At 40.7% G+C, this 26,212-nt stretch overlaps 2 protein-coding genes and 2 long non-coding RNA genes across 6 annotated transcripts; 2 read left to right on the top strand and 2 right to left on the bottom strand.

Moving 5' to 3' along the window:
- Positions 1 to 795: 795 nt before the first annotated feature.
- On the bottom strand, positions 796 to 5,330 carry LOC146260344 (uncharacterized). Its single transcript, XR_014729527.1, has 4 exons — positions 5,197 to 5,330; positions 1,584 to 1,719; positions 1,060 to 1,346; positions 796 to 936 (listed from the first exon to the last, which is right to left on the bottom strand). It is a non-coding gene; the product is annotated as an uncharacterized LOC146260344 (long non-coding RNA).
- On the top strand, positions 1,713 to 10,944 carry LOC146260345 (uncharacterized). 3 transcript variants are annotated; one of them, XR_014729530.1, is made up of 5 exons: positions 4,228 to 4,281; positions 4,362 to 4,474; positions 7,908 to 8,071; positions 8,300 to 8,345; positions 8,483 to 10,944. It is a non-coding gene; the product is annotated as an uncharacterized LOC146260345 (long non-coding RNA). The 3 variants fall into 3 exon arrangements; XR_014729529.1 differs by having other exon boundaries at positions 1,713 to 4,957; XR_014729528.1 differs by having other exon boundaries at positions 1,713 to 4,474.
- A 158-nt stretch (positions 10,945 to 11,102) lies between these two features.
- On the bottom strand, positions 11,103 to 16,850 carry ghitm (growth hormone inducible transmembrane protein). The gene is made up of 9 exons (XM_084670227.1): positions 16,763 to 16,850; positions 16,149 to 16,308; positions 14,586 to 14,688; positions 13,749 to 13,860; positions 13,355 to 13,496; positions 12,804 to 12,912; positions 12,042 to 12,230; positions 11,786 to 11,957; positions 11,103 to 11,698 (listed from the first exon to the last, which is right to left on the bottom strand). The coding sequence occupies exons 2-9, from the start codon at positions 16,278 to 16,280 to the stop codon at positions 11,617 to 11,619; spliced, it is 1,041 nt and encodes a 346-aa protein (XP_084526353.1). The 5' UTR covers positions 16,281 to 16,308; positions 16,763 to 16,850; the 3' UTR covers positions 11,103 to 11,616.
- Positions 16,851 to 22,904: 6,054 nt separating this feature from the next.
- On the top strand, positions 22,905 to 25,675 carry LOC146260347 (carbohydrate sulfotransferase 3-like). The gene is made up of 2 exons (XM_084670426.1): positions 22,905 to 23,103; positions 23,300 to 25,675. The coding sequence occupies exons 1-2, from the start codon at positions 23,024 to 23,026 to the stop codon at positions 24,522 to 24,524; spliced, it is 1,305 nt and encodes a 434-aa protein (XP_084526552.1). The 5' UTR covers positions 22,905 to 23,023; the 3' UTR covers positions 24,525 to 25,675.
- The last annotated feature ends 537 nt before the right edge of the window (positions 25,676 to 26,212 follow it).

A 26,212-nucleotide genomic window follows, 5' to 3' on the forward strand; every position in this document is an offset into this window, starting at 1 on the left:
AAGCTACAGACACAGAAACAGCGCGTTTTGAGGAAAGCTCATTGAGGGACTGCTCGTAGTGGCTGTAATTATGCACCAAGCCTGAATTTCGGGAACGATACTTCAGATACAGTATTAGGGAACCACTAAGGCCTATACAAAAGCATCCAAAAACAGCATTTCATGTGACCTTTAAGGCAGAACCAAACCATTTTGTACAGATACAGCTTGGTCAATATGGATCTTTACTTTTTGGTCAATGGGGATATTGAACTTTTATTGCCAAAAACAAGTAAAAACAAAGAGATCATTAATTGCATTATTATATTTGAAATATATATACTCAATGATGATTATTTATATAATATATTAGTTTTATCTATTTTTTGGGGCCCCTGTCAGTCAGGGGCCCTTAAAATGGTCCTAACTTTTCCCACCTATATTGCACCCCTGGTTGTAAATCTTATGATTCGCAAATAACAAAGATCACTTTTACATACGTACAACAACCATAACCTTGTCATGCATAGACAACTGTAATGATTGGATAAAACATAATCTTTTATTTCTGTTCACATGCAAATTGTATTTGTTCTCAGTATTTACAGGGAGGGGGGGAGGTTACACTGTACCTAAAATGTATTCATCCATTGTACTTCCTTTGAAACCCAATTCTTTGTAACCATTTTCTGTGTATAGGGATAAATAAGTTGGTAACAATGTGAATACTTTTCCTTCTGTCGATATATAATATTACAATTGTTGCAATTCTTGAGCTAACTGTGGATCTGCTACCATACAGAATTGTGATGGCTGTGCTGGTTGGTTGATGCAGTGGTTGAGGACATCACTGATGACATGACAGGTGTTGAACGGCTACCAATGTTTTCTATGTGTTTTATCACCCAGTTCTGAGAGGGGTTAACACAAAACTTATTGTTGGTTTTTGTTGTAAATCTGTAAATAGACACATTGAACACAAACATTACTCATCATAACACACATTAAACCCTTTAGAGAAAATTTAGGCTACTCAGCATACTTTTTTGAATAATTAATAGGCCTATTCATCCTACTTACACTATTGCTCTGAAAGGGCAGCGACTAGGGGTCCAGGCAAACTCTTTTAACCTTTTCAGTGGAATCTTGTAGTCAATGAATCTTGGACAGCAGGAGCCTTTTGTAGTATCAATGGGCTCTGAAGCTGTGAACACATTATACAGCTATTCTAACACAGAAACATCCTGCCAGGTTGGGTTGAGGTGGCCATGTTTTTGATCTTCAACCAGGACACGTCTTATGGCTGGGAGTTGCTCTAGGACCCTCTCTATCATTTTTTGCTTGGTACCCCATCTTGTGGAGACATCCTGTGGAAAATATAACATTGTTTTTTTTTTCATTAGTTTGTCTATTCTAACATTATACAACAAATACTACTTTTACTAGTAGCACTTTCACAAATAATAATTTTACATGGTTATTATAACGTAATCAATTATTTAATACATACAAACAGGCCCCAAAGTAAGTAATAAATTACAAAAAAAAGGTTGATCTTTACCCTTTAAATATGTTGTGTTGTATAACAAGTCATCATCACTCACCAGTACTAGATTGTGTTGGGGGACATTGGTTTCAGTCTGTGCCTTCCTCAGGTCTCTCTTCTTTAGCCAGCTCAGGTTGAAGGTGTTGACAAGATTCCTACAAAGTCCCATGGCACGCGCTGTGCGATCCATGTCACTGTCCAGTCCATGGGAAACAGCCAAATGGAGATGTGTCCAAAGCAATTAAGCCATGGCCAGCCAAGATTACGTATTGCAGCCACAATATTTGCACCGTTGTCTGTAGTTATACAGGCCATTTTTGCGTTCATCCAATTCCCAGTCTGCTAAAGCAGACTGAAGGGCTTCAGCAAATACATCTGCAGTGTTGTTCTGTGGTATGTATCTGGTCTCTAAACACTTTGACTGCAGAGTCCAGTCAGCAGTTATGTAGTGTGTGGTCAAGCTCATATAAGGTGTCATATTTGAGCTTGACCACATATCTGTAGTGGCAGAGTAAAATGAGATGTCTTTTATCTCCTTCAGAATCTCGTCCTTTACTTTGATGTACAATGATGGAATGGCTGTTTGAGAGATGTTGGTAACATGTTTACGTAAAAAGTTATGTAAAAATGAATGCAATATATCGCAGCATCAACAATCATCGCGCTCATTTCCATATATTGCGCGATAAGTCAATATATTGACTATTCCTAGTGTGTTGCGACAACATTACACAATACAAAAACAAATAAAAAGCATTTCCTTTCAACCTTCGCGATGTGGGGGGTCTGAGACAGCCCGACAGTTAAAAGAAAATGCTTCACTTTGTTTTTGTACGCGGTAAAGTTGTTGCAATACAACGGTGGGTCACAATGACTGATGGGTCAGAATGACCCGAAGATAACACAAGGGTTAAATTGACTGATTAAGACTGTAAATGTGCAGACATTCCTTTTTGATGAAAAGTACATATTTAGTATTATACATTGTTGTAGTTTTTTTTTCAAATGCCCTAAAATTACAGCGATTAACTTTAAAGGTAGTTGTTTTTGTAAATGTATTTTAACATAGTATTTCAATTTTTTTGTGGATTAATCAACATTTAAGAACAGTAATAAACTGTAATTTGATTCATTTTGACTGTAGACCGTGCTCTGTATTTTTACAGCTTATTACATGTAATATTGTGGTATGGTTATTTACTGTAATCTTACGGAATCGGTCTGGAAACTTTACTGCCAGTGCTTTCTCTGTTTTTTTACAGTGTGCCTTGCCTTAGAAGGGTTAGGGCAAGAGGCACAGGGGGTACAGAGGGTCAACTGCTAATTGCAAGGTTGGTGGTTTATCCCTGATTCCTGCTGGTCGTGTGTCGAAGTGTCCTTCAGCAAGACACTGAAAACCATGTTGCTCTAGATGGGCAGGCCAGCACATGGCAGTTCTGCAACCATCAATGAGTGAGGGAGTGTGTCTGTGTGTGTGAACAGGTAAATGAGAGGCACAATTTTAAGCGCTTTGAGTGCCACTAAGGTAGACGAGAGTTGTATAAATGCAGTCCATTTACCATTTACTTGTTCTAAATTTCTGGACTGGTCCCCCAGAGTAAGTTCTTTATGCACGTGAGTTTGTTATTAATTTCAACATTCCAGAAGTTGATTATAAATCAAATTCGAATTTCCATCATGTCTTTCCCCCAGGTTTGGTATTTGTCTTCAAAACAAAGGGTTGGATGTTTTGGATTTATTAATTTTGTGTTATGCTTTGGTACATTTTCCATTCATAAGTGTAGATGGTTTAAGTCTAAACCCAACTTTAATCAGTGGATGAATGAGCTTAAATTATTGTGCAAATCTTTAAAATTAGTTAAAACCCCAAAAGCTCTCACATTGGTTTATATTCTCTTTCTCCATACATATAAATTAATTTAAAAAGCCCCTTTATTTTATCTTATGTTTAATTTTTATTATTCTTACTATTTTATTATTCTACTTACTTTTGTTTGTTTGGTTTTACTGTGATCTTTCTCTTTTGATATTGGCTGTGCTCAACCTTAGACTGTGTCTTAGTCAAGTGTTGTTATTTTCAGAGCCATGATTTTGTACCTTGTTTGTTTGTATTGTGAAGACATAAAAAAAATGTTTTTTTAAGTCAACATATCAAAAATTATCTCCCCCAACAATCTTTTTTGATTCTCGAACCTGGCACATACTTCCAGCTTTTTCATATATTTGTTTTAAGTTGGGAACCAATCCTAAATGGGTGAACTAGCCCCCATTAATTTGCTTACGTCAAGAAAAGCTGCATGGAAATGTGCCCGCGGGTACGAACCATAGGTCTCACGGCAGGGGTGTGTCCAGGGGTGGCACTGGCCACCACTGAAAAGTGATTGGCTACCACTGGTGCCACCCCTACCATGCGATCTATTTTTTCTGAACAGTAAAAAAAAGAGATAATCCAGGGTTTCCGTGGGGTCTTAAAAAGTCTTAAATTCAGAACTTAAAATGTAAGGCCTTAAAAAGTCTTTAAAACGGCTAGATTTTCATCCGAGGTCTTAAATTTCATCTAGTCAGGTCTTAAAAAAAGTTTTACCCTCGTTCATTTCCATAAAAACGCCAGCCGCAGAAAGTTATTATAAAGTAGCAAAAAGATATTGAGTCGTTTCTAGACCGGAGCTCTAGAGTCGTTATAAAACCAGCAGAAGGGGTGCCTTCAGAACGTTGGTTCGGTGTGTTGTAGTTTTTTCTGTGGGATCTTGGTGTTGGTACGTATGCGGTGATAAAACTACAATTCCTGTGATGAATGCAATACCTGCCCGCGAAATACGTCTGTGTCTCCTCACAGTTTGTTAAAGTTCGGCTACGTGTGGAAAATGGGAAAGTGTAGCTTACTTTCAACGAGACATGGCTAGATCACAGCGATTTCCGCTGTTGGTTACAAGCGGTACCCAGCTCCAGGTAGGAGGCTAGCTGCAAATGTTGCCAAAAAAATATTGAATTGGTTGTGAAGGCGCTGCAGTCAAACACTCACACACTTTCTCTATTTGAGGGCAAGTTTGTTTGACCATATTTTCATTTTGGGGGTAAGGTTTTGGGGATTTGGCACGTTGTTGGATGTGGAAGGTTACCAATGTGAGGGCTCCAGACTGCGACCAAATGGTTGCATTTTGCGACCAGTTTTTGAGACGGTGCGAGCATTTTTTACAAGCACTCGCGCATGTGCAACCTACAAATTTGGAATTTATTGGGTGTGCACAATGTCAGTACACGTTAGCAACGATGCATAGATACGACGTTCTAATCTAGTAACACAGCGATACCAGCGAGCCCTCAGCATTAGTACCGTAGCTAAAAGTCTTGGAAAGTTTAGGCTATTTTTAGCTAGGTTCCTACAAACATGTCTTAATCTGCCAGACAAGTGGGTTCCCCTTCGTTCTTTTGGTGAGAAGTTTCACTAGCCCTTCTTACCCGGCGTCATGGAGCCGAGCAGCTAAATACTTATTTAGCACAAGCGTTGCTACTGTATCCCTGCCTGTGTTTGAGCTGTTGCGCTGTTCAGCAAGTATCGTGTTGTGGTGTCAGAGGACTGATCGAAAAGTGCATCATACATTTAAGTATTTTAGCTAAGACTGTACAGTAGGCCTACCTAATGTCACATGAAATAATGTATTGAAACTCACGCTTATATGGTGTGTCGCTGTAGGCTATATCAGTTGTAAAAATGACAGTAAAAAAAACGGACCCGTCTGCAACCGACGCAGGCACACCACACCAGGGGCGATTCTAGGATCAGACCTTTCGGGGTGTTCAGCCCCCAATGAGAATGTGACATGAATACAGTTCCTTGCAAAAGTGCTAAACGTAAACCCCCCTGCTAATATTAATCCCTAATTTCACTGGATAACAATGATATACATCAATACATTTACGTATTATTATGCAAACTATTGAATGAATTAAAAAACTAAGGATGTCCTTTCTTCATGAACTACCAGCATCAAATGATAATAAACAATATATTAAAAAATATATATTATTTTTAGGGGTGCTGAAATTAAATTTAGGGGTGCTTGAGCACTCCTTTAAAGGGTCTAAAATTGCCACTGAATTGTACCCCCTCTAGTTACATTAAAGGTGACATGACATGCTGTTTTTGGATGCTTTTATATAGGCCTTAGTGGTCCCCTAATACTGTATCTGAAGTCTCTTTCCCGAAATTCAGCCATGGTGCAGAATTATAGCCACTACAAGTAGTCCCACAATCAGCTTTCCTCAGAACCCGCTGTTTCTGTGTCTGTAGCTTTAAATGCTAATGAGGAGGAGAGGGGCGGCAACATGCGCTAATGTTTACAACGGATGTATCGCAATGGCTCGTAGCCCCCGTTGCTGTAAGATGGCTCGAATTTAGCCATTCTCATCTGATCACCCTGGTTTGCAGAGGTGCACACCCATAATAATTTCAATGAGGGGAAAGGCGGATATCGCACACGCCATAACACCAACAGCATAACGGTTATCCAAATAACAAAGAAGTGTACAACACTGGCGTTACAGCGTTTGTATTCACACACACACTTGATGCCATTTATCTTTACGTTAGCAACAGTAACTCAGCTGTTAGCTGCAGAGCTAAGGGTAGCAAGCTAGGTAACCATGTACAGTAAAGCAACAAAATGATATAGCTTTAGTTAACTTACTTGTCCAAGGTTTGTAGCTTGACCAAGGAGATTTAGTAATGATCCAGAGGTGGAGGGCCAGTATTGTGTTGGCTGAAGTTGAGGAAACAGTAGTGGCTGAAATGTTTGGCGCAGACATGCAAAACTTTGGGAAGTTGTGTCGGCGCATTTCCAGCGAAAATAAAATTGAGATATTGGTTGTGCAGAGGCTCGGATGAAGGAATTAAATAAAGATGTGTGCTTGCATTTGTACATCCAAGCAACTGTTGTGCTTCTTTTGTTTGCTCGCCAAGATGTCCCTCCAGGAAAAACCGATATCGCACTTGCCCTTGCACGGTGTAGCTCAGTTTCTCATGGGCGGGCCAGATGATCTGGGCAGGCAAAGCAGAGAGGGGAGGTAACCTTTCTCGTATCTACGTCACTTGGAGGAGATTTTCAAACAGAGCGTTTGAGCCTTCATTTTGTCAAAGGCGGAGAAGAACACCCAGAGCCACTGGGGGACCAAAGGCAGGCTAGGGGAACTCATATTAATGTTAAATAACCTCTTAAAATGAAGTTTTCATGTCATGTCACCTTTAATAAATGCATTGCAGGTCAATATAAGGTGTGCCCCAAAATGTTCTGCTTGCACTCCTAAAATTTTCAGTCAGGGGCTACTGTGCTCCCAGTAAAAAAAAGTTAGTTTGGAGCCCTATGTGTAAAATTAATACTTTTTCAATGAATTCATTTAAATCAAAATCTTTTATTTGAATTTTGGTAATGCGTCGTGTAGGTCTTAAATTTCGATCTTTATGGTCTTAAAAAGTCTTAAAAAGGTCTTAAATTTGACTTACTGAAACCTGCAGAAACCCTGTAATCAATGGACTCTATATCAGTTTGACAAAAATTACAAGTCAGCTCATCATTGCCAGATTTCAATGTGATTTCATTTGTAGGGTAAATTATATGCAGAATTTTTAAATGCACATCTCTAACTTTGTTGGGGATTCAACATGGTCATTGTAAACCCATGTTTTTTTCTGTTTTCAATTAATGCATTCCAAAAGAACTTTCCCTAGGGGTGATAAGTTTCCTTAAAGACGGAAAACTTAATTTTTTTATTTTAACACTGCACTTAGGCTCAAGTATTGCACATAGGTTCGTCAGTTCAAACAACTAGATCTACTTCAACTTTGGCACAGCTTTATGGGCTATTGGGATTTCCAGTATTTCCTCAAACAGGGTCTGGTACAGTTTCGGTTCTAATCGCTACTGCAGGTGAATTCCGTTAGCATAGAACCATACCCTCACCGCTTAAACCCAGGTGCACATTCTCCACCAGTGACTTCAGCAATACAAAAACTATAAAACCATAGTTTTATATGGTTTACAAAAACGTAGTCTATATGGCTCCTGTAATATCCTTTTTTTTACAGGATGATCAATTTTAAGGAATTACCTGACTAATAAAGTACATTGTTCAAACACGTCCCATTTGCACGCCCATGTTTCGCTCCCCTTGCAAGGCAGCAAGTTCGCTTTGCTCGCGTCGCCAGTTATGCTTATGATTGAAATTTGGCTGCGAATCGAGCCGAAATTCGTAAGCAGAATTTTGCCTCCCATTTTCAATTAGGCTACTACAGACTAGTTTAAATGCTGTAGCATACAACTAACGTAGTAAAATCTTAATGACATGTTTCTTTATCCATATATATTTTTGTTTTATCATCTTGTAGCCAAATTTGCAAGCTGATTGCGGAGAAGCCGCTGCCGAAGTGGTCGTTGCAGAGCGCAAGCGAATCTTGGGGCTTCGAGGCGCTTTGCTGCATGTATGGCTGGTCTAATTCCCGACTCCACAAATCCAGTTCAACCTCCACAGCCATCCTCGGACGACCAACAGGTGTGTCACAATACCATGGGACTGAATGTTGAAATTGATGCATTTTTCATAATTAATATTTGTGAATGTAGAGAACAACTGAGAACAACTCTTGACAACTGTCTAGTTGGTAAATTGTCAAACCAGTTTTGATTTATTTACCTGGACAGTGGAAAGTATCTTGCTGCGTCACAGGCAAACCCCCATTCTGCTTTACTTGTTCACTGTTATAGTGTGCGTTTGTATTAGGTTTCCCCACTTGATGTCACCCATGCTTCATGTTCCACTTGAGCAGGTACAAATTGTACCCAATGCATATAAATTATTTTGTATTAAAAAGACACAGTAAACAAAAATGCTCAGCTATAATGTTCGACTGTCATTCATAGACTACCGACAGGACACCTATTTTAACCCTCCATTCTCTCTCAGACCCCATCTAGCAGGAAGCTGAAGAAGCTGTTCATCATGGACCAATACCTCCTCCAGTACCTTAGGGACTGTCCAAAGGCAAACAAGGCTCTGAACAACCAGCTCAGCGCCCTCAGTTTTTCTGTCCAGCTCTCCCCTGAGATAGATTAGGCTGTGGTGAATGGTGGGACTGCTGGGGCAGAGTCAGCGGTCCGTGATTGGGCTCAGAAGGTGAAGCAGATCTTTGACAAGGTGCAGAACATTTACCGTCCCCACTATGAGGTGGACCCAGTGAGGATAAAGATGTTGATGTCAAACATTGCTGCCCTGGAGACTGAGGATGTGAAGGTGTACTTGGAAGAAGATACATTTGCTGTGAGGGTGGGGAAGGACATGAAGGAGAAGCTGAAGATACTGGAAGTGAAGACTCAAACACAAAAGTATCGCCCAGTGTCAGAGAGACAGTACTACTTGGTGAAGGAGAAGCTTGAGAAGGAACTGAGGATCCGTAGCCCCGGAGTGAAGATCTCATAAAATGGGTCAAACACGCTGGTCTTTGAGGGACCCAACCAGGAAGTTCAGTTGGGATTGACAAAACCAGAAGAACTATAAAAAGGGATTAAAGAAAAAAAGTTTTCAACTTCCCAGGGTAAAGTTAGACTTCATGGAGTCTAGTGGTACTGTATCTAGATACCAGGCCTGCTTTAAGTGGAGTCTGCTCAGCCCAGTTGCTCAGGAGATTGGGTCGAAACTGATCCTGCCCAGCTTGTCATCAGATGCACTGAAAGAAGCTGCAACCACTGTTCTTAATGACTTGTGCTTGTTCACTGTGCCTCTAGAACAGTCGTTCTCAAAGTGTGGTCCGCGGACCACTGGTGGTCCGCCACTGCCCCCGTAATGGTCCGCGACGGCCACAAGTAAATCATTGCGACATTTCTAACATACAACTCAGAACGAAGAGAACACAGTCAGTAGTGGCCTATCTATTAAAGTAGGCTACACATGTTCCGGATTCTGACACGCAGCCTTTACACAGGTTGTACCCGTAAATAGAGTTGGTTGGATCCATAACCCGTCTTTTACAAAACCTTTCTCAGATAGGCTACCGATAGCTGGGCCGGGCGACCCTACCGTAACGATACGCGTCAGGGAGGATGGATGGGATCACTCGACAAGGTTTTACCAATAATAAAAAAAAGTCTGTTTATTTTACATAAAGCTCAAAAAACTATTTTGCGCTCAAATAATGGCCAAAAATGTTTGCATAAAGTGTGGAAATCCCCATCTTGCATCACATCAAACCCATACGTCCTAGGTTTGGCCTCGAATGTTTTCAACGTCTGTGCCTGATTAACATCGGATCGTTTTTTTTTTCTCAGCGGAAACCATAATTAACGAAATACAATATTCCTTAGAAAATCATGTGCCGCTAACAATTGTATGGCGCCAGGTCTGGGTAGGAGGCCAGGGATATACTATTTAGTTAGATGGTCCTCGAGTTTTTATTTATTGGCGAAGTGGTCCTTGGTCTGAAAAAGTTTGAGAAACACTGCTCTAGAAGGAGCATTAGGCCTACCTCCAGCACTTAACAGGCTGAAGGAAGCCCTAAGAAATGCCCAAGGTGAGGCCAATATCACAAGCCTCAGGTTGTTGGTCAAATACCATAATGGATTCTCAAGAGATCCCAGGACTTGAGTGCAGCTGGTGGGTTACAGTGAAGAGGTGGGGAGGCTGAAGGAGGTATTAGTGGACTGCCAGCTTAACAAGGCTGAGGTTCACGAAAGCTTACCTCTGCCTCTCCTAGAAATGGTTGACTCATTTGAAAGTCAAAGATCTGGTGGGTCCAAAGCTGAACCTGGGTGTTAAACTAACATTTTCTCACTCCCTAGTTCCTATTTTGACACCCACCACCTACCAAAGCACTGTTAAAGATCATGTACACCGCTTTATTGAAACGGTATTTCCTGATGGCAGTGGAATCTTTCAGCAGGATAATGTGCCATGCCACAAAGCAAAAATAGCTCAGGAACGCGAGGTGTATATTCAAGGTGTTGACTTGGCCTCTATATTCCCCAAATATAAGTCCCATCGAGCACCTTTGGAATTTGATGGACAAACAAGTCCGACCCATGGAGGCCCCACCTCCCAACTTATAGGATCTGCGGCTAACATCTTCGTGCCAGGTATCACAGCACACCTTCAGAGGTCGAGTTGAGTCCGTGCCTCAACGGGTCAGGGTTGTTTGGTGGTAAAAGGCAGACCTACACAATATTAGGCAGATGGTCATAATGTTATGGCCGATTGGTGTACATAAGGGATACTGTTGAAGTTGACCTTTGATACAGCTCTCTCTTCACATGAAATCATCTGGTTCAATCATTGGTTGTCAAAAGTGAAGTGTCCAATCCAAAATAGATGCTGTGTTATAAAAGGCTTTTCACATAATGGGTATTTTGGGGGGATCAATAGGATGCCACTTTGTATACAGTTTCATTGCAAGGTTATTTAATAACAAATTGTAATAAATCTAAACCTTTTGTCATGATTACTCACAATGTACTCTCCCTTGTTAGGTGTATCCAAAAGCATAATGATTACACCCAATAATCTTCACATTTGTACTCGCATGAATACCCACCAGTCTGTTCATCTTGCTTTATTGAATTCCTGAAATATATATCTTGACAAAGTCAACGTAACTTTTCTAAAAGCCCAACAAATGCATTTTGAACACTTTATTTCAGGTACTGCGATCACATGGTATGCAAAGGGAGGCAAAAGTAGCATGAGATTAGCCGTCACAACCCTATTTTGAATTATATGATGTTTTCCCAACACATTACAGAAAGATAACCCCCCAAATGTAAATAAATAAATACAAAAATGAACAAGACTGAGGTGGACTGATGTAGACAGACATCACTGTAAACCCTTGAAGACTTCAATCAAATGCACCACCTTTGCATTCAGGGTAAAAACTATAGAATATTGATTGGAGCAATTTGTTGAGTGACAATATGCACTAGTACATGCCATCCCTCTCCTTCACACAAATGCAATGCATTCAGTCTTTTCAGATCAACATTAGACTAAAAGATATTGTGTATGTTGCTAATTGAAGAATTGAGATTTGAAGTTTGCCAAACAGGCACTGCTTATTTCCTCCTGTTGCTGCCGGAGAGAATCATCACCAACCTCATGAAGATGTTCATTGTGTCCATGTAAATCCCCATGCACCTAAGAGACGACATTTCAAACGAAGATGAGCCGAACAGATATTTACACCAGTAGCAGGGGTCTGAAAAAAGGTTGTTAGGCACTTACGAGTTGATGGGGTCGTATTTCTGGACTCCGTAGAGAGGGTAGGTCTCTGCCCTCTTGACAACCTTCTGTGTGTCGTAGAGCAGGAACATGCTGAACAGGAGCAGGCCTCCGTACACTGCCACCGAATAAAGCCCAGCTCCAAACGCAGAGGTGGGGGGCAGGAACATGGACCCTGAGGAGGAAAGGACCGCGTTGAATACTCAGCGACCTTACATTATTTCATGTATACATTTCACTTCAAAGGGCGCCAACTCACCGAGCGAGGAGGCGAAGACCACTCCAAAGCCGACAGCCAAGGGCCCACCCATGTTGAGGAACTTCTCGCTGGGGGCACACATGGCCACGGTGGACAGCCCGCCCACAATACCAGCAGTGTACCACGCTGCACGCATCATCAGGGGCCCACCCAGCAGCGTCAGAGGGGCCACAACGGCACCCATCACACCTTTGGGCCAAACACACAAATCAGCAATGAAACCTTTGAGATTAAAAACAACTTTTAGTAATTGAAACGCTTGACATTGCTGCCCTCTAGTGATACACTGATGCAAATAACCCTTTTAGGGCTGTTGGATCATGTGACTTAAAGGGGCTGTAAAGCAAATTCAATGATTTGCTTCTCAGTACATTACATACATGTGTGAAATTAGTTGCTGAAAGCATGTGCAAAGCTCTAAAACTTTGTCAAGCTGAAATGTAGAGTTAGCGAAGATAAAGTAATTAACACATATTTTGATATCTGCAATTGATTTAGCTAATTGTTGCTAAATTCAATAAATTTGAGGGGGCGGAGCTTGTGCTCCTTCAGGCGACACGCCCCCCCCCCACGAATCAAGAAGACAGATGATTTTCCTTCACAATTTCAAAGCCTAATTTATCATACTTGTCTGTTTTTTTTTTTCATTTTAATTTGGATGAGTAGTTAACAACACATTCTTCTAAGGTGTGATGAACTTAAACTCATTTTCATTTCTGCTTTACAGCCACTTTAAATGGCATTGAGCTAAATGGTAATTACCTGCGTGGAGCATCCAAGCCAAGTGTTTAGGGCCTGGGCTTTGGTCATAAGAAATGGACCTGACAAGCATGCCAGCTCCAATCATGGCAGCAAAAGTTGCTCCAATAGCCTGTATAAATAAACTGGTTAATAGGGTTGTAACGATACACTCAGCTCACGATACAATACGTATCACAATATTTTGAACAACATTTTAAATGAAACTGAAATTCAATTAACAGATTTATTACTAAAACTCTTAAAAATTTCAATAATTTTCTTTGTTGTACAATTTAGTTAACTCAGTTCAAGCGATTTCTGTGAATGCACGCATGACGCAGGTGCAGAGTAGGTTGCATACTAGTAGCTCAACCAATAGAATCAAACGGACATCATATTGTAAAAATATTGCCATAACTCTTCGATACATATTGTAAAAAATTTGTATTGCGATATTGTTCCACAATATATTGTTACACCCCTACTGGTTAACAATATGGATGTATTGAGGGAATGGAGATAGATGGGAAAAGGGGGGTGAATCAGGGATTATTTTTCTCTTTTTTTTTTACCATCCAGGAGCCCCTCATCATCAAGCCCATTAGAGCTGGGGTCCTGCTCACTGCCACAGCAGACAGGGCCGTCAGTCCAATGCTGCCTGCAAAGTACATGTAGGTGGAGTGGATCCTGTCCTTGACGTACTGGGGCCAAATCCTAGTAAAGACCAGATAAAGAGTACAGTTTGAGTTCCCTCTTTCAAACAGATCTTGTGTTGAGTCATGAGAAAGATAAATGTGTGTTTACAGTGTCACATCTGCCCCCAGTGGTGACAAAAAAAGATGGTTGGTTGAGGTTGAATAACTAGAAATTAGCTAAACGTGTTTCATACGCTGTAAATGTGTATGATTTACGGCAGGTGACACTCAACTTCCACTGCATAGTGTGAGTTAAGTTTTCAATACATACACAGCCTTTTCAATTGCACCAATTTCATTGGACATGCCCAGGCCATAGTAACACAGAGCTCCGAGACCCACAGCAGCCCCACCAGCCAGAACCATTCTGCCCATGCTGTCAACTGGAGACAAAAGAAAATAATATAAACCATTACAATATTGGGTAGCATTACAGGGGTAACATAACATTGAGAATGATTGCAATAAATGTGAGAACAAATGTGGGGGTCAGAACAAGTAAAACTCGCCAAACCTTACAAAAACCAATAAATAAACCATGACAGGTTTGTTTTTGCACACAAAACAATTCTGATACAATGCTGTGCCAGGGCATGATTCTGTGGGAACCTATGCAGTCCAGTTGCTATTACCACTTCAAACTGCACATGTATGATTAACCATTCTAAATTAATTTAATTCAACAAGATTCAACAAATTTCAATGAAGGTATATCATTTGTCAGTCTACAAAGGAGAATAACTGACTACTTGACACTATAAAATTCAGTCTAAAACTCCCATGCAGTCACCTGTATTCATAAATTATCCTAGCAGTGTTGCCAGCAAGCACATCTCAGGGGAGGGTACAAAATATACCTCTCCCAGTTAGACATCACCTGGAAAAGGCTCTCATACATCAAACATTTCTTCAAATGTTCTAAACCACTTGGGGCAAAAAAAAAACCTGGGATTTACAACCAAATAATAAGAATAAATAATTAGAAAATATTTGGCCAAATCAAGAACAGGGTTAGACATAACTGATTATTAATCATTGGGCTATAACTCTAGAGGTTTGGAGTAAGTCACTATTTAAATATTGGCCATAAGAAAATAGTCATATTCACTTTTAATGGCAGTATTCGTTGCTGGCTCAAAAGCAGCTTCACTGAGTTGGTCTTTGGGACTTCTTGTGCGGCGGAAGCCAAATCTGGATTTCGTTGAATAGCCCTGAGGAGGGAAGAGGGAAGTCTTAAACATGACATATAGGTCTAATAGCAGTCCCTTCAATCAAATATAATGACACTAAATGTGGATACTGACATACAACTACTGTGTGCACTTGAGAAATGTAGCTAACATATTAGGTTAGTTTGGAGGAATTCCACCCAATTCCAAAATATCTCAAATCCTTTGTCTAAACTTGTCTTCTGGAAAAATACCATAATGCATGGACTTTGCATTACCCTACCACACATACATTCTAATTGTATCAAAACTGCCATTTGAAATATTTTGTATAATTAATTTTTTGGTAGGCCTAGAACTAGTGGTTGACTAGTTGGTTATAGAGGGTTTTCACCTACGTCACATTCTGGGCAGTAACCCGGATGTGCGGCCATTGTGGAGTCACTCGGTGTAAATAACTGAACGGAGTACAATTGAGTATTATGAGCTTTGGATACTTTAAGTGAATGTAGCCATGTCCAATCAACAGAAAAGCTCATCAAAACACGGCCAAGATGCAAAGGCATATAGGGAAGGACTTGGACCACAAGAAAATGCGCAATATTTCAAGAAATTACGATTTATTGGCGGTGTAGATCCCTACGAGTTAGCTCCCTCTTGGTTCTGTGACGACCCGGTGATTCTTCCTTCAGTTGCATATCCCGATATAGTCAACTACTTGGTTTTCTCGCCAAGCCCATACACAGCGGAAAACCTTAACCCTTGTGCTGCCTTCGGGTCACGTGACCAAAAGGTTCATAACGAACCATCGTTGTGTTTACCCAATTTTACCCATTACAAAAGCAAATAAATATAATTTTCTTTTAACCTTCACAATGCGGGGGGTCTGAGACAGCCCAACGGTTAAAAGAAAATGCTTCATTTTGTTTTTGTATGCGGTAAAGTTGTTGCAAACGACGGTGGGTCACAATGACTGATGGGTCAGAATGACCCGAAGAGAACACAAGGGTTAAATCCTACAAAGGTTTGGAGGCCTATAACCAGGATGTGGTTGGATGGGTGAGGGAGACGCAGTAACAAGTTATCAACAACCGTTGTGTTGTGAAGGCCAAAGTAAGTAATGCAATAACGTCTTTAACCAACCTAACCTTAACTTTATGATATCATTGTGAAACTCAAGGTGTAGCCAAGTGACTCTCAATCCTGTTTTTTCCCTTGTAGATCTTGGTTGAGCATTGCCAACCACAAGCGCCTCCTTTACATTGATAATCTCTGACATTCCTCTCCCTGGTTTTTAATAACTTTTGGAAGTCGATAATATTGCGTATGTTTTTCTCGATCTGTCCTATTGGTACAACCTGAAACACGGCAATAATTAACCATTTTCTAGACGACGTTCGGTATATACTTCAGCGCCTCTGCTTTGTTGTGATGCGGAGTGCCTCCAATATGGCGACTTCCGGTCTGATGACACGCTGTGAAAACCCTGTATTAAAGCCTACCTGGTGAGGCTTCAGCAGTGGGGGGCAAGCCTTCAGGGTTGAGTTCCTTATGGCTGGAGTGCTCCCGGACAACATTGGACGCAGCCCCACCACTGGGAAAGTGCGCAGGCATGCTAGCCTCGCCACCAACATGGTTTTAATTAAGTTCTGGTAAAACGATCTGAAAGGAGCCCACAAACAAAAGTTATAAACATCGAGGAGATATACTCTACTGTATCTACTCACAATTGATAGCAAGCTAGTAGCTAGCCTGCTACCTAGCTATAGTTTATCAGGACTTCACCGTTTAAATGTTATCTGAAACGTTACTGTGGCATCAACAATTATTGTCCACATCTATGACAACAGCCGCAAACAATGCTAGAAAGACAAATACATTACACCAAGTCATTTAGCATTCGAAAAGTGCCTTGCCATTGGCAGCACTGACATAATGTTTTGTAACTGTGGCGTAACATGCTAACATGTAGGCTAAGGAATGCTAAGTTATCTATCTTGGTAGCTAATTTTCTTGCATACAACTTTGCTATGTCTGCTGACGTACAATTTGCACGATCTATATTTATAAAGAAAACAGCCTGTTATAGTAGAAGAAAGATAGATAGTTAACATACCACAAGTGTAAATATATTGTCAACCTTTTCTGTTAACAGTGCGCACTTGACTGACAAAATAAGGAGTAACCTTCCTGAACGTTCTTACAGAGAACCTTAAATTTGTATACTTACGCCACACCGCGTTGCGCCGACTTGTTGCGGATTGATACGATGGTGCTGTTATTAAATATATTTCATTTTTATCTTTTTTTTAAATACACTTTTATACCTACATATTCTTTATGTTAAAAAAAAATCTTGATTTGAAGCTGTAAATGACCCCGTCCACACTGTTTCAACCAGCAAGTGACAAGAAAATATTACGGTTAAGCCAAAACAAATGTACCTTTTGCGTGATAGAGTGCGTCATCACGAAGTGACGAGTTTTAATAAACACTTTTAAAACTACATATTCTTTATGTTAAAAAAATTCTTGATTTGAAGCTGTAAATGACCCCGTCCACACTGTTTCAACTAGCAAGTGACGAGAAAATATTCCGGTTAAGCCAAAACAAATGTACCTTTTGCGTGATGAGTGCGTCATCACGAAGTGACGAGTTTTAATTTTGTAATCGGACATTAAGAGCAGAAACTTAATATTTGATTTGCTTTAATTATGCACTTGGAGTGAAATACAAAAATTCATTAAACGAAACTACGAAAAATGTAATTACATTGAGGCTAACAGTCGAGGTGGGCAGAAGTGACAAGGCTGGGGCACATAAAAGCTTTTCACCACTAGGTGTCAGTCAGCCCCTACATGTAGGCTGGGCCTAATTTAGAAAATTGTAGAAATGCAATTTTGGAGATACGTTTTATATCATTCAGATAAAACCTTTATAATTCATTATATTGGTATATATATATATTCACGTAGGGCATGCTATTTACCCAGTTAGTAGCATATATCTTATACAAAACCGTAATTCGGGCCTGCTTAATTAAGCACGTGGCTACTATTTTATTAATAAAAATGGATAGGCCTACAGTAGTAAAGTAGCATATGCGAATATTTATGAGAGACTACCACCACAAAATACAACAGAAAACTCTTGTAAATCCCTATGCTTAGACACATGGTGGCTCCTTTTCGAAACCGCTATCACTGTATTGAAGGTTTCATGTGACCCACGGTTTGTCAGTCTGAATCAACAGCGCACTTTAGTCCCTGTATGGTTGGCACTTCAGTATCAGGTTAAGACTGTCGTTGAGAAATGCGTCTGAATTAACGGAAATAAACTAATATGTATTGTTTCTCGGAGCACAAATATATATTAGGCTACTAACAGCTATTTATCCACTTGTGATATTGAGATTGGAAGAATTATTAAGGACCGTTCTTCTTACTACAAAGTATCTCTTTCAGAAGGTCGGATACAAAACTTCCGTCTCTTTACATTCTGGGATGTCTCGTGAAAATCGGCCAAAGGATGTAGATATGTTTTCCTCATTCAAGAAACATTCGGAAAGTGATTGAGACAGAACTTCAGTGTTTGAAAGAAGAGACCATGCGGGATGCCACCGGACGCAGAACTGTCGCCTTTGCATTTTCTTTATACTGCAATCCGGACAATGGTATAGTAGGAATTTCTTTTAAGTAAATTACAATGAAAGCACAGTTTATGGATGGATATAGTTATCTTAAGCAACAATTAATTTTGATGACTGGAAGGGTATATATTAATGCACCTTTTAAGCACTAAATAGGCTATGCATAGGTCTGATACAAAGTATTTGATAGGCTATGTATTAAAGTGTATTACAGATATGTATTATGTGGAAGTATACGCCAATGCAATATACATTGGTATTATAAGTGACCAATATGTTGGTTTAGGTCTATTTAGGTGTGAGATCAGAAATCAGTCATCGATCCGCACATATCACCACAGAGAAGTTTCATCCCAACAAGTGTCTGTGGTTTGTCTCTCCAAAGAACATTCTCTCTAGTACTCAATGTCTCATATGTTTATGTAACTAAGACAATCTAGCTTGGTAGATTTGAACACAACATCTTGTGGATTTCACATCAATATGAATGCATCAGATAACGGAACTAAAAACAAATATCAGTGAAATATGTTTGACATTCTTATCATGAATGCCAATTTTATTTTTCTCTGTCACACACTCGCTTTTTCTCTCTTATTTAACTTACTGGACAAACAAATGCAGTACATCAAGGCTAATAGTGCCAACTACAGTACAGGTATGACCAGGTAGATATGAATCCCTTAACTGCTCTCTGCAATGAGACAAGACATAACCTGTCATGACAGCATGCTCTCTAGACTCCTCATGGAGCACAACACCTACTTTATCATGAGCGCACTGTACCATACCATGCTTGAAAAGGCACTGCATAATTACAGTATGTAAACCCAAAGTCTGTTTGCAGGGGGTTTAAGTATCAGCCAGAGAGACAAAACTGAGTGGCTTGTGCCTTTGGTACTTCAAGTATGTTCCTGTTAGATGATAATCTGTCAGAAGATGGGCCAAGGAAAGCACCACAATGAAAAAGAGTTGACTTCGTTTATTAGGTCGAGCTGCCCGGATCACGTCACCACAACAGGTAGAGTAGTTGGCATTAGTGAGAAACATGTCTCTCTAAAGGACTTTATATACATGAGCTGGACCATACCAATATAGTAACCACCAAAACATGCCCTTAAACAGTACACATTCCACAACTTAAGGCACAGGAGAAACAACACACAGGTTGTGCGATTATAACTCATTGTTTTGGACTATTTCAGCATCTTGCTCTTTTCCAAAGGTTGACCGGAGCAAATTCCCTGATCTATATGTGTATTGTCAAAGGCCCGCTATGTGCCCTCTTGACCACAGCAAGAGACAACCTCACCTATGTATAGAAAACCTGCATATCAGTTCCTTTAATGGTTCATTGTTATGTACATTCTAACGTAATGTACAGTGAAAATATTCATGCTTTATGATTATGATATTCATGATTAGTCTTGTAGAGCAGAAATTGAAACTTGGAAATCAAACTGCCTGGTCTATAAAAAGAAGTGCCCTTAAAAACTGTAATACTAAAGAGCAGGCAGTTATTACTGTGGGATCATTTGTAACAAGATGATAAATGGGGAGATGGTGGTTTCTTTGGGAGCTGATGATGAAATCTGTCACTCGTCTCAGTAATTCGTGAATATTCAAGACATCAGCTCATAAGCTTTATTTGACAAGATGTCTTGAAATAATAAGCTCAGATAATTGGTGTACTACACTGACTTATATTATAAATCATTAACACTCTTGAATAAATATACACTTTCGTATTTGTCATCCCTATCATCCCGGTTATTAATGGTCATGGTTTAAATATTATGGTAATTATATTTAAATACGGTAAGAAAATGGATACACATCAAGATGTGATTGTGATTTTTGGAATGTAATATTTAAGAATACCTGTTTGACAAAAATGACAACTGATGACAGAGCGTTTGTAGTGTGCAGACAGATGACAGGGTTGGGTTTCCTGGTGCAACCCTTTCAGTAACACAGCTAGTACAGGTCAGGAAGTCAATTGACCTGTGTCAGACTGGAATGTTTACATTCCAAGTTTACCAGTGCAAATACAACATTGCGCTGCCGGTCAACATTAAAAAAACTGTTAAAAAAAACTAGGGATGCACAATACATTCAACTCACGATTCGATACAAATCACAATACTGGGTTCATGATACGATTTTATTTAAAAATTCCAAAAATTTGATTGATAACAAAAGCTGACTGAAAAAGCACGCTTTTGTCTTTTGTAAAACAGACAAAGCAAACAAGGAAACCAAGAGCTAACAAACATATCTAGCTAGCTAGCTAGCTAGCTAGCTAGCTGCACATAGTTTCCAACTTGGTCCACACCTAGGTACCAGCACAGCTCTGCGGATAATGGAATCCCGGTGCCACACAACTGCTAATGTGAATGCTGAGTTAGTACCTTGTTGCAGCTACTAAAGTCAAAACAATTTAGAGAAAAAGTAATCTCCTGTCTATACAGTGTATCACTATTCATTTTTCATCTCTTTGATTTGAACTATGACATTTGTATCGCCTTTTAACAGACATTCAAGTGACCTAGGGAGTTTAAGTGCTGTGATCCCAACCCAAAACTCTTCACAGTGTAACCCATGTGAGAGACCTTTGTGTCATTGGCATGCGGCAGGAGGGTGCAAGACAGAGATGAAGATTTCCTCTTCAGTAAGCAGCCTGTTCAGCTTTTGCTCACTCACCTTCCACGTCAACAGAAGTACTGCCTCTAAAAAGTGCATAACCCCTTTCCCTTTTCCAGAATTTCACAGATGGTGTCCAATCATTTTTGGTGTTTAGACTGTAATAGTTTGGACAGGCTACAGCGCTCCAAATCAGCCCTTGACAGAGGTCACGACAGGATGTTAGAACGGCACCTCCACAGGTCCATGGACCCAGACAGGATATCTGTTGAACACTGGGAAATCTGGAATTGAAACACATGGACAGTGGTCAGGTCCTCGTGTCTACAATCAGACTTTGTGCTTAAAACACTTGGTTCATTTAAGCCCAAAGTAGGATTCTGGAGGCATAGGAAAGTCTGTCTGTTTAAACGTAATTAGCCTCAGTGTACAGAGCTCAGTCCTCCAGAAACAGGAAGTCCCTCTCCTGGGTTGGAGCCCCGCAGGCTTCTGGCCTGCAATCATTAAGCACTGATCCAGGGGAAATCACACAGCATGTAGTTTGTTGATCCAAACAGGCTAGCCGCCACCTTTAGCACCCAATAAGCACACTTCTACTATGACACAGCGTGCCTCACTCAAAAGGGGGTAGGATATACATCAAAGTGCAATGTGTTACGAAGCACAACTGTATTTCTCCTCTTTTTATCACTTCAAATGTGAAACTTGTTTGGACACCGTCATGTCACATTGCCCTGTTTGTACTGGCAGATAGGTTAGCTTTGTGCTAGGTTTTCCTTTGTGTAATTCTAACATTTGTTATGGATCATAGCCAAACTTCCATTATCTGACAACCTAATCTGTCACTAATCAATCTATTGAAACAAAACAAAATATCCAAACAAAATATCCACAAAGTCACTATTAAATCCAATCTTTACTCGACATCTCACTGTCTTCCAGGTACAGGTTAAGTATCCTGCAGACCTACTAGCTCTGTACTGCAAAGTCCCACAATGCTTTGATTTATTGCCCCCATGACAACCAAGTTCTCCCCCTCAATTTCTATTTACTTTTACCTCTGCGTGTTTGCCCATATATCCCTTCGCTCACAGTCACAGTCCATGACAGGCCAGGTTTTATGTGGGAATACTGGGGGCCCATTAGCCCGTCACCAGATGGTCTCCTTCGTCTGTAGCTTGGCCATGTCACTGAGGGGCTCCTTTGAAAAGATATCCTCCCTGTGTTGATACATTGGAGGAGTAGCTTGCAAATAAAGAGCAGAGTTCCAGCAACAGGCCGCAAGCTTTATAGGTATGAATGACCATAGGTCTGCATTCATAAGATAAAGAAAATGGGAGAATGTATTGCCCTTTAGTTTGTGTTTCTAGTTTTTTCAATGCTTTGTTTGTCAGTTAGTTTATGCAGCTCTTTAACAGCAGATTGTTGATTGTGACATAACTGTGCGCAAACTGGTTTTGTCTCAGGGCACTATCTGTCAGCACTTACTTGGTGGGTGGGCATGTTCTGAAAGTCCCCGGTGCACTTAAAGATAATATAGACTAACCCCCCATCCCAAAGGAAGGACCAGATTGCATTTCAGAAATTGCACCTCTCCACTTTCTATTTTAACCCTAAGCAGATTGAATATTCAGTATTGTTGGAAATAAATAATTTCTGAACATTTATAAAGTCCACAAACCAAATAAAACAAGAAACAGAGGATGGCTTATGTAGCCCCCTTTAATGCACACAACCGCTAACAGCAGGTCTTTGCTGACAGAGCAACGGGGTGGTGTGCAATTCTTTTGTCCAGATACTGTACAGTATGTTGTACACCAAGCAAGTATTTCAATGTGACGGAGAAGACCTATTTTGGCAGCTGTATCTGATGGCATAAAAGCAGGTTTGTGTTGTTTACAGCTTTGTTGATATGTGTAAGATGTGTGACTGACACTTTAATACTCACTTTCCTTTCAGAATGAAACAACTTCTCCAATGGGGAATACCAAGAACAGAAGGGCTCTTTAAACAGACAAACAGAATCTGTCATGATTGGCAGAAGCTATTAAGAAGCAGTCTGTAAAAGCACAGCTACATCCAAGTATGAGGATCAAATACACAATATCCCTTGTCTTTATTGTGGCACTTGTCATCATTGAAAAGGAAAACAACATTATCTCGAGGTAAGCCATCTCCGTGATTAACAGAGCGCTTTTGGGTTTTCCAACTGTAAACCTCGGCCTGCCTGTCTAACTTATTTCCCTCAAGGAAAGATTGTCTCGCTTGGTACAACAGTTATTTTGCAGCTTTCTGAAAGGGAACTTACCATAGGTTTTGTTTTTGTATTTTTAATTGGTTCAACACTGAACTGTCTTTTAGGGTTTCAGATAAACTAGCCTTGAAGCAGACCCCCCAGACTCCTCTACAGCAAGGTATCTCCTCCCCCCTTCTGCTGAAGTACAATGGCTCCTTCACCACTCTGAGCAAGCTGGACCCAGCCTTCACCCTGATGAAGCGGCGCCTAGAGAACTACACAGAGCATGAGGTTACCCCTAACGGCAGGAAGCACATCCTCCTGCTAGCCACCACCAGGACCGGTTCTTCCTTTGTGGGAGAGTTCTTCAACCAGCAGGGCGACAACATGTTCTACCTATTCGAGCCCCTGTGGCACGTTGAGCGCTCCCTGACGCTAGAGACCGGAGGGACAAATGCCACGGCGGCGTCCGCAGCCTATCGGGATGTGCTCCGCCAGCTGTTCCTGTGTGATTTCACCATGCTGGAGAGTTTCATCGAACCCCGGCCCATGGACCACATCACCACCGCCCTTTTCCGTAGGGAATCCAGCAGCTCTCTGTGTGAGGAGTCTGTCTGTAGCCCCATTGTCAAGAAGGTCTTTGAGCGCTACCACTGCAAGACCAGGCGCTGTGGGCCTCTCAACCTGACGATGGCCTCCGAATCCTGCCTGCAGAAGGAGCACAGGGCCATCAAGTCAGTGAGGGTGCGTCAGCTCGAGACTCTGCGGCCCCTGGCCGAGGACCCGCGCCTCGACGTCAAGTTCATCCAGCTGGTCAGGGACCCCCGTGCTGTTCTGGCCTCACGCATGGTGGCCTTCTCTGCCAAGTACAAGAACTGGAAGAAGTGGGCAGTGGATGGGGACGTGCCTATCGACGATGACGAGGTGAGGAAGCTGAAAGGCAACTGCGATAACATTAGGATGTCGGCTGAGGTGGGGTTGCGACAGCCCCCCTGGCTGAGGAGACGCTACATGTTAGTTCGCTACGAGGACATTGCCCGATTCCCCATGAGGAAGGCTGCAGACATGTACAGGTTTACCGGCATCCCATTCACTCCTCAGGTAAAAAACTGGATACTCCAAAACACTCAGGCTTCCAAGGAGGCCAGTGGTGTGTACTCAACCCAGAAAAAATCATCAGAGCAAGTCGAGAAATGGAGGTTCAGGATACCATACAAAATAGCCCAGGTTGTGCAGAGAGTTTGTGGGCCGACATTAAAGCTTTTTGGGTACAAAATAGTTAACAATGAAGCAATGCTTACAGACAAGTCCATCAGTTTGATAGAGGAAAAGAATTTCAACTTTACATAGAAAGCATAATAGCCCTGCTTGCTGTACAAGCAAACACAAACATTCATATTTATTTGGAACAAATAAGATGTATGTGCCTGAAGCAGACAATTTTACATGCACAATGTTTTTTTCAGTATACATGCTCTTGTGGAAAGATTTTGAATACTGCCTTTCACTTTGCACCTTTTTATGTTTTCTATCACACTCTGTGACCAGGTTTCAGGGATCTGTAAAGCTTTGCTTTAGTTTCCCACCACATGCTTGTGAATTTACAACAAAAAATATATATACATATACACTATATAAATATGAAATGAGACAGCATGATAAGTCATAAATCTATAACACTCCAGTACATTTTGAACAGCTCTTGAACTATTGGAAATGACTTTAGAGGGCAGGAAGTCTGGGTTTAAGAACAAAGGCTGCTTTTAAACCAAAGAAAACTCTAAATGAATGTTAGGATCAATAAATGAATGACTTATTCTGTATAGGAAGAAATACTGATCCCCGTTATGTATTTCCTGCAATGCAAAACACTAAGAAGGGATTTATTTTTCATGTTAATTTAACATATACCATGCATTTTATGTTTGTTGACAGGTCATTATAAGTTAGGCTTTGAGTGCACTCAATTTCCCAGTGGGCGCCTCCCATACTGTAGGTTGCTGGATGTGCTTGTTTTTAATTGGCCAGAAGTCATTTGAAGTTTTGGAGACAAGGTTGGTACCTGTTCTGTTAAACAGATGTTTACAGTGGTACTGTATGTACAGACTTTCCAACTGCAGCTGGTTTGCAGAATTGTGTGAGATTTGATGCAAGGCTATCGTCTATTGACACAAGTCTCTTGGCTAGTGATTAAAATAGCCTAAACTGTCATTATAAACTGTCTAGTGCAATTTTGAGTTTTGATCATATTTTCATATTTTCTCATGTTCTAGTGTTTAATTTCAATTTATAATGAACATGCTTATGTTGAATGTGTACTGCAATACAAATAACTACTGTACAGCTCTCTATGCATCCTTCAGCAACCCTCAAGTGCATTTATTATTATTATAGTGGTCATTACCCACCCACATTATATCTCTATCGTGACGATGCCTTTGGACCAAAGTGGGCCAATACGTTAAAAGGCAATGTAACTATTAAAGAAACCCAAACTAAAAGGCTGTGTGACCCTGTTCAACTGACTGCAAAGATTTACTTTAAAAATCCTTCAGTTATTTTCCTAAGTGACTCAGGAACCCCTCGCACCCCTTTGCTTGTACTTAGACCAAACTAACAACCTTGCCTTCGAGGAAGGAGGACTGCATGGAGGCAGCTCTTAAACGACCAGCATGTTTACTACTCTGCTGGTCTCGCTATTTAAGTCTCCCAACCTAGCAATTTCCCCAAACTTTACATATTATGTGGTCATACTCATTTTCCTCCACCTGACCCGACACGCCTACATAAACCCTGCGAGGATGTAGACTGAAAAGCACAAATGTCTCTCTCTCTCTCTCTCTCTCTCTCTCTCTCTGCTAGGCACACTTTTTTTCTCCCCAACTCTCTCTACCTTCTTTCTTTCTCAGACCCCCCCCCATCCACACACAAATACAGAACAGAGCCAACACACCCCTCCGAATATGTTCATTATCCAGTGCAGTCATGACCAGACAGTTCAGCCAACACTGCTATTCATTCATATCAACACATCTCTT

This window comes from Hypomesus nipponensis, chromosome 13 (genome assembly GCF_054491055.1).
Source record: "Hypomesus nipponensis isolate SF chromosome 13, ASM5449105v1, whole genome shotgun sequence".
Lineage (NCBI taxonomy): Eukaryota > Metazoa > Chordata > Actinopteri > Osmeriformes > Osmeridae > Hypomesus > Hypomesus nipponensis.

Bases quoted from the DNA above. Each gene is read 5' to 3' on its own strand.
- ghitm (XM_084670227.1), bottom strand. From the start codon at position 16,280: ATGTTGGTGGCGAGGCTAGCATGCCTGCGCACTTTCCCAGTGGTGGGG. The intron at 13,497-13,748 runs GTATGTATTGAA...GGTCTTTACTAG, and splicing joins GGTGCAATTGAAAAGGCTGT to GATTTGGCCCCAGTACGTCA. The intron at 11,958-12,041 runs GTGAGTTGGCGC...TTTCCTCCTCAG, and splicing joins GGTCTTCGCCTCCTCGCTCG to GGTCCATGTTCCTGCCCCCC.
- LOC146260347 (XM_084670426.1), top strand. From the start codon at position 23,024: ATGAGGATCAAATACACAATATCCCTTGTCTTTATTGTGGCACTTGTC. The intron at 23,104-23,299 runs GTAAGCCATCTC...ACTGTCTTTTAG, and splicing joins GAAAACAACATTATCTCGAG to GGTTTCAGATAAACTAGCCT.